This window comes from Condylura cristata, unplaced genomic scaffold (assembly GCF_000260355.1).
Source record: "Condylura cristata isolate star-nosed mole 26May11 unplaced genomic scaffold, ConCri1.0 scaffold00032, whole genome shotgun sequence".
Classification (NCBI taxonomy): domain Eukaryota; kingdom Metazoa; phylum Chordata; class Mammalia; order Eulipotyphla; family Talpidae; genus Condylura; species Condylura cristata.
Genome location: NW_004567133.1, coordinates 2,399,189 through 2,411,967, shown reverse-complemented (window position 1 = coordinate 2,411,967; position 12,779 = coordinate 2,399,189). Strand labels below are relative to the sequence as shown.

Genomic DNA, 12,779 nt, shown 5'->3' with positions numbered 1-12,779 from the left:
GTGATGGGAAACCCGTGGGGATTACAATTGAGATGAAAAAAAAAATGTGCAAAATGATGTAAAAATAAACTTTTTAATAAAAAAAAATGTAAACCTCAAAAAAAAATATATGTAAAAGGTAAGTGAAATCTATTAAAGCCTCAGATTTATAAATATCAAGATGCCTTGGGTTAGCAGGGTACGAGAAAAGCAAACATCCTTTCATTGCTACTAGGAACATAAACTGATACTACCTTTCTTCAGGGCAACCTGGCAGTTATCTATCAATTTAAAAAGAAAAATGTTTCACTATAGAGTCTATTTCCCAATTCCAAGAATTTATCTTACAGCTGTTATTCACAAGTGAGCAAAATAAATATGTTCACCTCGCAATTCTACTCCTACAGGTCCTACCTACTACTCAAGAAAAATAAAACACACCCACACAACAGTCTGTGATGTTCACAGCAGCACTATCTACAACAGCCAAAAGGTGGAAAACACCCAAACTTCCATGAACAAAACATAACTTATCTACAAAATGTAGTATTATTGAACAATAAAAAAGTACTAATACATGTTCCAACAAGAATAACCTTGAAAATATTCTAAACGTTGTCCCATGTGATTCCATTTATCTGAAATGTCCAGAGCTGCAAATCTATAGAGGCAGAAAGCAGGTTAGTGGTTGCACAGGGCTGAGAAGGGCGGGGTCAGGGGTGGGGTGACTGCTAATGGCCTAGGTTTCTTTTGGGATGATAAAAATGTCTTTGGTATTAGATTGTGGTAGGATGCACAACTTAGTAAATACATTAAAACATGTTCAACTGTACACTGTCACAACAGGTTATTTTTATGTTATATAAATTGCATTCCAAAAAAAAGCTGTTAAAAAAAAACAAACCATTCAGATTATTGCAGAAATTTGCATTTTGGTCAGTGTTGTTAATGTATTAACAACTGACTCAAGATTATGCACAGGGCATCAGGGACTTTAAATCCCAAGAGTGCACCTGTGAGAAAATGGACTTCAGAGAACAAAGAACAGAAACCAGCATCAGGCTGGAACCTCACTGGGATCCTTTCCAAGACAGAAAGGTCTGGACTCTAGAACATTCATTCAGAGATTTATGAGGGGTCTCCCAAAATGCTGACATCACATACTAAATGTGATCTTTTTTTCTGGGGCAAATACCTGTAAGGTTCATGAGATTCCAAAAAGAGCCAAGAACCAGAAAAAGTGCAAGGCCTGGGCAAGAACCCAGGGCAGCAAGGCATAATAAACACGAAAGTACTCATTCCAGAGTCCCTTCAGTACTAAGAATAAATTTGCCTGGATCTTTTTAGGAATACACCTTTCATAAAGCAACCTCTTTTTATACATTGTTAGTGGTTTGGAGTTGCTGGTTTCCTCCTACATTATTTTAGAAAGTTCAGTAACATTCTTACATTATCTCTCACTCCCAGAAGCTTTTAAATACATAAATGGTACAGAGCCCACAAACCCAGAGCAGCCACCTTCCATTGAAACAGACCCACAGCCCTCCTAGGGAAACGAAAGTGCACAATGGATCAGGCTGATTACTGAAGGGAACCAGAATCAGATGAAAAGCCAAGGAAACCTGGCTGCACCTAACTGCTCCAGATGCCCTGTTATCAGACATTATTGTAAACACCAGGCTGACCACCAAGCAAGTCTGAACATAAATTCAGTGACCTCCGGGGTCTAAGAACTTGGTTTGAGAATCCATTTTCTTCCTAGAGATTGCCTGCCCAAAATTAACATAAAAATCAATTATTTAGTGTAATAAAGAATGTTTTGCTTTTGTGGGTGCCAGGTAGAACTCTTGATAAAAACTTCCATGGCAGGAGGAAAGAAAGAACAGTCATTAAATAACTGATAGAACACTTTTAAATGAGGGATGTCTAGTAGATGCCTGAGATGCACGTTAAAAGGGGGGGGGGGTCTTCCATTACAACAGATTCAGAAATAGAGAAATGACAGGAGTTTCTCCTGTAAAATCTATTACTAAACTGAAATTAATATTCCAACTAACACATGGTCTGTCAAATCAGAATGTCAAAAAACACCATTTCTCAACTCTTTTAAGATACAGGTGATGGTTTATGAAGTAATGATGATTAGCTCCTTGGCCCAGCAAGAAGGCTGGTGAGGTGTTACATTCCAAGCAGGTTCTAGCACCTTTGCTGAGCTAAGGGATAGTGTGCTTATGTTTAAGTTGCAGATCTGAATTCTTGATGAGGTATGTTTTCCTAGCTCAAAACTTACAAAACCAAAGGAAATACAGGCAGAGTCTGAAAACGCAAACTCCCTTCTAGACGTCTGTGAAATCCCACAATAAATTTTCATTTTATATCTTGTAGAATTTTTGCAGTAAGATTTAGAGACCACATACCTGCATGTTATCTTCAAGCAAATGGAGGAAATACAGAGAAAAAGAACCAATGAGGTGTGGATAAACAACAGGCAAAACAGCTATGGGAGTTCTTGCAACTTTCCTCTGAAGTTTGTTACAATACAGAGAGTGTTAAAAAAAAATTCCTCCGAAGTTGCTGGTCAAAGGTATTTTGTTAAATAAACAAAACAAACAAAAAATCCACAAGTGACTGTCAATCTTATTTTCCTAAGACCAGTTCCAGCTCATTCTTTCTGTAACAGTAATAGTGACCAAAGCAAAGATTTAATTTTACAATAGATGACATGGAGTTATGTGGGTTTGAGCTTATTAGAAATCTGGAATAAATATCAAGGCTCTTAGATTGTAGAAAAATGCTAGAAAACCAATCTTGATTTACTAGCTACTCTGTTTTTAAGGAGACATTCTTTTATGTACTCAATAAAAGCAAGTGAAAGATGAAAGGAAGAGAATGTTCTAGGAACAAAGGAATTTCTAGCTTTAGTTTTAAAGTATTAACACTCAAGAAGATCTCTGTCCATTTTATCCTCTATTTTTAAAGGTCAAAGTTCACTAATAAAGAAATCTGCATACCATGATCCTACCATGCTGGTCAGTAAATATTTTAAAGATGTGATCAAGACATGACATTTTGTTCCATGAGAAAATCCTTGAAAAAAGGAGGCACCAAAGCAGTAAACAACCTTCAAAGGAGCAGATTAGTCATTAAATTGATTCAACTGAGAAACAGTGAAGACCAGATTATGGTAGTCCCAAGCCTTTTCTAAGTACTGGACCTCCAAATAAGGGAGAAAGTTCTATGAATTTCAAACAGATGGCAAAATTTAACAACACACTTCAGGCACTTTGTTTGGATACAGACTTAATAAATATTTCAATCATTCATAAAAGCCTAAGAAAATCCTTCTGCCAGAGATCAGGCTGCCCTCCTTTGAAAAAATCTCCTACAGGGAACAATCTTCTGTAGAAAAGGGTGAAGCAGCACGTTTGGAGATTTTCAGCAACATGGATACCTACGTGAGATAAATGAGCTCACTAGTTCACCCTAGTTTTTTACACAGATCACGTCTTTCAGTAAATTAGTGAAAGAGCTTTTTGAGTAGATATCCTAAGCATCAGGAAGCAATTCTGAAAACAAAAAAGGAGTAAAATCTAAGAGTCAGTAGGGGTCATAAGCCACCAGGCCCTACACGGAGCTGGGTGCTCGCCTGCAGGGTAGCAACAAAGGATTGCTGGGGCAACTCAGACACATTCCACTGATGGAGGCTAGGGGTCATCTGCAGAGCTCTGAGAGGCAGGGAACCCAGTGAAAGGCCTAGGAGAGAGCCTGAAATCGCCACTCACTCCTGGTGGGCCTAAGATCGCCCTGATCTTCAGTTACTGGCACAAAAAACATTTTCCCTTTTCCATCTTATGGCAGGTGTGTGTGTATTTGCTTGTCACTATGTCCCCAGCCTGACACCTGACACAATTACATTTACTCATTCTTTGTCTTCTGTGTTTAAATGTGTCACAAGAACAGGAACCCTCATGACTGTATCGTCGCAAACAGAGAGGGATGGCACAAGGCAGGCCTCAATGGACGTTTACAGAGTGAATGGAAACAAGAATGACTGTCTATTCACGGGCTCTCCCCAGACTTATGACATAGAAACAGGTAAAGATTCCAAAGTGGAACACCAAACTATAGTGAAAACAAAGGAGGTAACACTGAACACTCCAGGATGAGGGTATTGGCACCAATTCTCCCAAACTGCACGCTCATGGAAAATGTAAATAATCAATACTAAATTTCTTCCCAAATCTATGTTCTAATATGACTAATTCCAAAAGGTACTCTGTGAACAATGAACTTTTCTAGTCTCTGTAACAAAGATTCTTATCTACGGTAAAGGCCACAGACAGGTTTTAAGTTTACTCAAAAATATCAGAGGGGTGGAAATATTTATAGGTTACGTACCTGGCAAAGGACTAGTATCTACAGTATATAAAGAACTCTCAAAACTCAAACTTATAAAAAAATCCAATTTAAAAGTGGGTAAATATGAGCAGGCATTTCACTGAAGAGAATTCACAGATGAGACACACGATTAGAATACAAATTAAAACCACAGAGACAGTACTGCACACAACTATCAGAATGGCTGAAATAAAAGAGTGGTGGGCCCTCCCTGGTGGTGCATGAGGTTAAGACACAGCACTGTAAGCGAGCAGCTGCCCCTTCAGTGCAAGTTTGATCCCCATCCCGGAGGTGACCCACATGGCGCAGCAGACCTCTGCTGACCAGCCTGCTGCTCCCCTCAGCAGTGTACTTCGTCCATCTGCCTGTTCTGCTCTCCACTCTGTCTGCGGTGAATCCTCTCACTGTCCCTGTGCCTCTGGTCTGTACCCCTGTTCTGTATGCATACATAAATAAACCTTAAAAAAAAAAATAGCGGTAACACCAAACGCTGGCAAGGAAACCCAGGAACTGGATCACTCGCACGTTTTTGGTAAGAACTGAAAAACATTGCAGCCACTTGGGAAACAGGTTGGCAGTTTCTTATGGGGAAGAAAGCAAAACCAAACCAAACATGATTATTATATTTTCCAGAGAAAATGTGTACACAAAAACCTGTACACGAATGGTTGTAGTAGCTCTATCTGTAACAGGTAAGAATGGGAATCAGCCCAGACAGCCTTCAACAGGTGTATAGTTAAGCTATGCTACCTCTAACATGGAATACCACTCAGTTATAAAAATGAACAAACTAATGACACACACAGAGCAATTTAGATGAATTTCCAGGGAGCTGTACTGAGAAAAGTCAATCTTAAAAGGTTATGCAGTTTCATTTACATAACATTTTTGAAAAGACAACATTTTAGCAACAGAGTACAGATTAGAGGTCACCAGGAATTAGGGCTGGGTTGGGAGTGAGGCTGAAATTGTCCAGTAAATCTTGATTGTGCCAGAATCAGGAATCTACATGACTGACTGTTATTCTGCAAAATGCTGCCACTGGGGAAAACTTAAGAGAAGAATACAGGGAACTGTATGATTTCTTAAAACTGCATTTGAGTCCACTGTTACCTCGAGTGAACAGCAGTTATGGATTGGGTGAGTCCAAAGGTGTGCAGCTTTCTCACTGAGAACATGGTTCTGTACCTGCTTCACTCAGCGAGTACTGCTGAGTATTTGCATACATATGTTCTCTCTCACACATTCATGAAAACTAGAGAGCTTAAGGTCCAGAGTCTTCTAATAGCGTGATCTATTATAAAGTCACACAGTAAGTGCCTGAGTAAAAAGTTAGGCTCCTCAATTGCTCCCGCAATAACACATCACCTCCGACATCCAGGCTACCCAAGTGGCATAAAGGGACAATTGAGGAAAATAAATCATGTTACGGGAATTGAAATTTCAGTTTTCTGGAGCCCCTTATAACAGAAACCTAAGTGGTTTAAATGGCACTAAAGAGGGAGAGAAATTGCAGAATAACGTATCTAATATAATGCCATAATTTGAAAAAGACAACCCACAAAATAAGTATGTCTCTAGGTATAAATATCTGGGAGGCCATATAAACTGTTCATAGTTGTCGCAGTTGGTAAAACGAAGGTAAAGGATGCACACTTGTCCAAAAGTATTTGGACTGTAATCAATGTTTGAATTGAAGAGTGAATTCCAATTCAAGTATAATTTGTCTATTTTTTTTTAAGAAGGGGGGAAATAAAGCAAACACTTACTGCATTCATAGATCTGTTCCAGTTTATCCACAGAAGAAAGGGAGAAAAATTTATAACCGGACTTACTACCAACAGCTAGGGACCTGCAAAAGAGCCAAATTTAGAAATAAGAGCTGAGACATGTAGACAGTGATAAAGTACAAACTAGCTTCATGTCACCAAATAGTAACCTTCACCACTATCAAAAGTAAGCAGGCAAATAATTTCAGGTATACCAGGTGAATGGGAGCTGAATGGAAAAGAAGAATGTGGAAGAGGCCATGTCGCACAGCTACAAAAAGGTGATGGTCAAAAATATAGACAATAGTCTCACTTAGAATTTATAGAATGTTAAGTCTGGTATGATAAAAATAATTAGCCCTAAGTCAATGATTTGCCTCAAAACAAACTGGGGTTTTCCAGGTGCTTTAATACACATACACAGCAGGAAAGTCCAAAAGTAAGTTAACATTCTAAATTTTAATTCACAACTAGGTGGGTGAGACCTTTCTGCATTTCAAATGCAGTCATTCACTCATGCTGTGCCATGGCTGAGCAGTGGGGCAGAAGTAAGGCTAGCCAAAAGCAGCCAATTAGAGCCCAGATCAGAAGACACAGTTGGCTTAGGAGGAGAAAGGTGAAAGTTCAGTTCTCGTGGTATCATCTGTAAAATTTTTTTCATCACCCAACATCCTACTTCTGTGAAGAGGCTTGAAGGACCCCAAGAGTTCTCCAGGTTCTCCTGGCACAGGAGGGCTGTGATACTAACAAGTACTTCCCTCATCAGATCATTCCTCTCCTGAGGTGACTGACCAAGTGTGAAAAATAAGAAGTGTTACAAAACAGAAAAAAGGAGAGAGAAAAAAGGGAGGCAGCAGAGGGCTATGGAGATTCAGATGGTGGAATCTATATTTAACGTTGGGGAGAAGATTAAAAACCAGTGGTGTCAGGGGTGAACCAGGAGACTAGAAACAAGGAAGACAGGTATTTCTTAGCTGGCGATAAGAGGATTTGTTTATTTCCTATCTGGAAACGGCCAGGATTGTACACCAGGTAAAAATGATGGCAATTCTAATGATCATGTCATCTATTTAAAACTTGTGATTTCCAATCTCTCTTTCACACATTATGTAGAAGAATATTCCCAGAGCAGAGTTGCTAAAAGCACTTCTAAAATTTTAAACTGTAAAAAACTGGTTCTTCCTAACAGAAACAAAACTACCAACTCATAATTTTTCTTTGTAAAAACACTTCACTGCACTGAATCCTACCGATGGAGTAATTTGGTATTACCTGTAGTATTTGGAAAAGTAATAAGAGAAAAACCAGGAAGGCTAAAAAGAAAATCTTAGTAATCCACAACTTTTGGGAAATCAATATTTAGAAAAATGTTTTCAAGCAACAATCCTTTTCTTCCATATCAGTAAAAAAAAAACTATTCTTATATACTATTCTGTATTTTTAAAACAAAGGGGTGGGTATTTTCCCAAACTCAAATCAAGTGACCAATTACTCCAAGGTAATACAGTGATCCTCTCAAACCTAACAAGTAGCTAAGGGTTTCGATACCTACATCAAACGACTAGATGCAGTGCTGACAGTTGCTGCTCGACCTTGTGACCATGGTTAACAGCCCCTCCTCCTTTCTAACCCCTCACTGACTTGGACATCAAATCACCAATCTTATTAGTATGTGGAAAATAAGTTTAGTCAGGGCAAAAGTTCATGATCCTTGGTTTTGATTTTAATCTGTGTTCCAAACAGAATTTATTAAAAATGGGTTTTACTGATGGAACATGTTTTTCTAGACATAAAGAAACTAATTTGGGATCTTAAAACATGTCAGCTAGAGTTTTAATCCTATGGACTAAAAAACAGTTCACTGAAATTGGTATGTGAACAAAACTATTCCAATTATTTTAAAAGGTTCGTATGTATTTTATCAGCAAAAGTAGACAATTTTAAAGTATGTGATACACATAAATAGGTTTGATATTTCTATTCCAAATATGAACAACCAGGTTCACATATTCCTCTGGAGATTCTACTTTTAATAATTTCCCATGAGGACCTCCCTAGTGGTGTAAGGGGTAAGTCTTAGCACTATGAAGCTATTCATAGCCACTGCAGCATGAGTTCCGTCCCTGGCCAGGGAGCTGACCCACATGGCGCAGTGCTCCTGTCTCACCTGCTGTTCCCCTCAGCAGTGTATTTCAGTAGATCTGCTTGTTCTGCTCCCCACTCTGTCTCTGGTGAACCCGCTCACACTCCTGCACCTCTGCTCTATATCCCAGCTCTTGTACACATAGTCTTAAAAAAAAAAAAAAAAATCCCATGATCCACCAGTCTACACAATGGCAGGCATATTAATGTGAGAAACCTGGTAACAGTATGGAGTCTCATAATAATCTTATTTCTCAATAAACATTCACTCAATAACATGCTTTTTTTTTTAATTTATTCATTTGTGCATACAGAACTGGGATACAGGCCAGAGGCTCAGGGGCGGCAAGAGGCTTCACCATAGACAGAGCAGGGAGCAGAACAGGCAGATCAACGAAGTACACTGCTGAGGGGCAGCGGGCGGGTCAGGAGAGGTCTGCCACACCATGTGGTCACCTCCAGTGTAGGCGGGAATAGAACTCATGCGTAAGTGGCTTTAGCTTCTCAGTGCTGTGCTTTAACCCGCTGCGCCACCAGGGAGGGTCAACATGCATTTTTTTAAAGGGAATAAGAGAGCTCTTACTGACAGAGGGGAAAGCGAGCAAACCATAGCAGAAAAACAGTATTATTTATTTAATCCCCCATTTCATTACTATCCTCCTGCCTTCAACTGCTTGGTGTCAAAACTCAAGAGACCCTTGGTTGGGAGAGGAGAGTGACTGACTGCTTTGGAAATGTATGCTGAGCCAATCCTCTTTATTTTCATCACAGACACTCCTTATTCCACTTTTAGAGCTTCCTTAGACTGCCAATTCTCAACATTCTTGAGATTCTGCAGTTGAAACTAAGTGGGTTCTCTGCTTTTTCCACTAGCAATTTAGGATCCACTTTTCTGTAGTACTTGGTAGTTCCCAAAATTTTGTTGCTGGTGTCTTATTTCTCATTCTTCCATTGAATGGCTTATCTTTTTGTTATTTTTAGTGACTGATCTTTTACTAGGGTTTTGGGAAGACAAAATAAATGCTTGATCCACCACCTATGACTGTAAAATCTGTCCTGAATTTAAACTTGGGTTTTCAATATCTGAAAGATGGGGAGTTCTACCAAAAAAGGAAAATGACTCAGTTTTGTTAACCCCCCCCCTTTTATTTATCCTCTTGCCAATGATTAGCAGAGAAAGGTTTTCCCTTTTCATTATCTTAATCATGAAAGAGCCACTATATATTACAGGTTTAAGTGGAAAAGGTCCACACCCATTGAAGGAAGCAACTGAAGTGCTTCCTTCCAGCCCACATGGTTTCCATCCCAGACCTCCATGTGTGCATCCCTGGGGCATTCCGATCTCAACGGTAGCAAAAGCACGGTTCATCTTTCCCCCAAAACGGAATCTGCCACTGTTGGCACTATTCATTTAGCATCCTAGCCAGCACCTTAAGGGAGTAACCTTAACCTCTAACTTAAGTGCATCATGCCTACCTCTGGGCCCACCAAGTCCTGGGGGCTAACCACTCCCCTTTCCACCGGCCCCTGCTACTGGACAACCTCCCAGTAACTGTCCTGCCTCCTCACTCAGATCTCCTCTACAGATGGTAGAATGAACTAAAATTTTAAGGTTGAAGGGTCCTTAAAATCTACTCCCAGGCCCCTCAATTTACAGATAAGGCAAAGGAGGACAGAGAATGACCAACTTAGAATAATAACTAATTTAGCAGAAGCTCAGTGAAGAGAGCAATCAAGTCAATAAGGTCCTCCTTATTGTTTCTACATCTTAACTCTTCTACACTGAAACATCAATTCTACAAATAGATTTGGACAATCAAATCCTTCTTTATTCTATCCCTTTTAGAGATATAAATCAAAAGAGACATTGCCAAAACACTGACGTTCCACAAACGAAGTAAATAAAAACTGGTAGAATTTGGTTCCTGGTTATTTCCATGGAAGAGTCAATCAAACAATACTCTGCCACTTAATAATTTGTTAACTGCAATTTCAAAAAGCCAAGAATGCCTCCACAATAGGCCTTCCAAAGTACTACTTTCAGAAACTAGGACTGGAATTAACCAGTCAATAGCGAGATGCCAGAGAACTGCTGTTCCTGGAGCTCTTTCACTGCTCTAGTTAAAAAAATAAAACAAAAGGTAAAACAAACATACAAAATGTATAATAAACAAACAAACAAAAAAAGCCACAACATCTGAAATCATATTAACAGCACAAGAAGAAAGGCAGGATAGATGTACTATGTTTACACAAGAATAATCTGTCTTAGGCATCACTTTATAACCTACATGTACTCTATTGGATAACAGCTTCAAGGTTTTCTTCACTGAATACACACTATGCCTTATGAAGAATTATTTTTCTATTAAAATAAATCCTAGGGATGAGGGAGAGAGAAAGGTATGAACAGTAAAGCCTTTTCCAGGAACTTTTGTGTATTTCAAATGCAGAATTATGACAAATTAATCATTTTAATAAAAAATATACCTCTTACAGTCACACGGCATTTTGATTGTGGAAAGTCAAAATTATGACACAGAAATTTTCTCTTGAAAAAATAACCTGAGGACTCTCAGAGGAGTTGGGAAGCACGTGATTTCCAAATGTGAAAGGGTCTTATTTCAGGCCAGAGTAACATTCTTTTATTATTTAAGGAAGATGGTAGTTTATTTGAAATAACAGCAAAAGAGAAAGCTTTCCTACATTTAACTTCCTTTCACTATGAATAGTGAAAAACTGAAAGACAGAAAACATACTGGAAATTCTTTACCTAAGACAAACTATAAAGCTACCATTTCTTGTCAGTTTTCAAAATACTAGGGTTTAAAAACCAAATCACAGTTGGCACAAAATATTCTATTCCTTGTCTGGATTAATACAGTCTATCACAATTTAACAACTTGCAACAGGTTGTTAAACCTGTTCTTGTACTGGTCTTTGGTCACAGAGAACACTAGGGTACTCTGGTAGTTCTGACCTTTAAATATTGTTATAGTATGATTTTTAAATCCACTGTAGGTACCAAAAAAAAAAAAAAGTGGCAGAATGAAGAGAACACTAGAAATGAATTCAGAAAACCTTGATTCTAGTCCACTTCACTATTAGGTAAATCTAAGAGCCAGGCACAGCTCTAAACCTTTCTGAACTAGAGTTTCCTCTATAATAGGGGCAGGTGACCTGCTCCCTCTTAACTCTCAACACAATACCCCTGGTGGGGCTATCTCTAGTTTCACAACTTTGGGAAGGTAGGTGTCAGCACCTGCGCCATGCAGCTGACTCGGTGCTTGCGACTGTACAATTAACTTTTAATTTAAGAAATTTAATTTTCTACTTTGCTGATTCCATTCAGCCAGTAACACCACCACCAAGTACTTAGTATGAAGTCAATAACCCATTCCTTCTCTTACATCACTTCCTCTTACTCACTTCCCAAGATGACTCTCTTCTCTTCCAGTCCCATAACTCATCATTCTTCTCCAGAAACCTCATCTATTAACTATCCTCACTTGTCATGTGAAGAATCGACTTCAAACCCTTATCAGTTTGGACAAAGAGCATTCCAAATCCATGGGTTGGCATCATGGGCCTCTCCTCCCCTAAGGATGGCCCAATCTCTGGGGCACCAAGATTCCTCTGTGTCAATCCCCCTGGCCCAGTTTCTCCCCAGGTCGGAGGCCAGGATTACTGCTAAGTTTGTTTCTTCCTCGGGGAGGACATCAAAGTTACCTGCCAAAAAGAACATGGACACAAGAAGAAAAGGAAACAAAGGCAGGGAAGGAGTCCTAAGACGACGAGGAGTGAGGGGGATTCTAAGACTCGGAGGAGAGGGTTTAGGAAGCAGGGGTAGGCGAGATGCAAGCAAGCAACCCACTCCCACCGCTCCAGAGGCCGCGAAGACAACAGGTCAAGCCACGAAGTTCTGTCCCAACTTTGTGAGAAGTGAGGTCCTCAGGAGAAAGCATTCTCGTCGGTGGGTGCACTGGCTCCCTATTTCCATCCCTTTCCCCGCCCAGAGATGGTCCCGGGAGCTTCCCCGAAAGAGTGACCCTCCCGCACGACCCGGGCCACGGGCACACTGGGCCTTCCACTGGCCGAACTCCGGGCGGGCTAGGGCGGGAAGAGGTGCCCTCCCGGGGCCTGGGCCCCGGCCCACAACCCGGGCCCGCGTCCTCAGCCCCCGCCTCCGTCCCCGCCCCCGGCCCGGCCTTACGTGTTGTCCTGGTTGAAGTTGGCGAAGAGCAGCTGGCCCGCGCCAGCCTCGCCGCTCTGACTCGCCAGGTTCATGGTGGGCGCGCAGAGGGCGGGCGAGCAGGTCGGCCCGGCCGGGGACTCGAGCGCGGGAGGGCGGGTCGGGAGCGCTCAGGGTCGGCGCCGGGTCCCACTAGCCGCCTCAGTGACCGCCACTAGCTGCTCGGGGATCAACCGCCGCCTCATCCCGTCCCCGCTCTTGTTTATCCTCTGGAGCCGGGGCGCCCTACACGCCTGCGC

At 40.7% G+C, this 12,779-nt stretch overlaps 1 protein-coding gene across 1 annotated transcript in view; it reads right to left on the bottom strand.

The window, feature by feature from the left end:
- Positions 1–12,779, bottom strand: part of WIPI2 (WD repeat domain, phosphoinositide interacting 2) — a 35,696-nt gene extending 22,917 nt beyond the window's left edge. Inside the window, exons 1-2 of the mRNA XM_004691920.2 lie at positions 12,502–12,779; positions 6,147–6,229 (exon numbers count right to left, since the gene is read on the bottom strand). Of these exons, the coding sequence (XP_004691977.1) occupies positions 6,147–6,229; positions 12,502–12,575 (157 nt within the window). The 5' untranslated portion in view covers positions 12,576–12,779. The remainder of the gene's footprint in view (positions 1–6,146; positions 6,230–12,501) is intronic.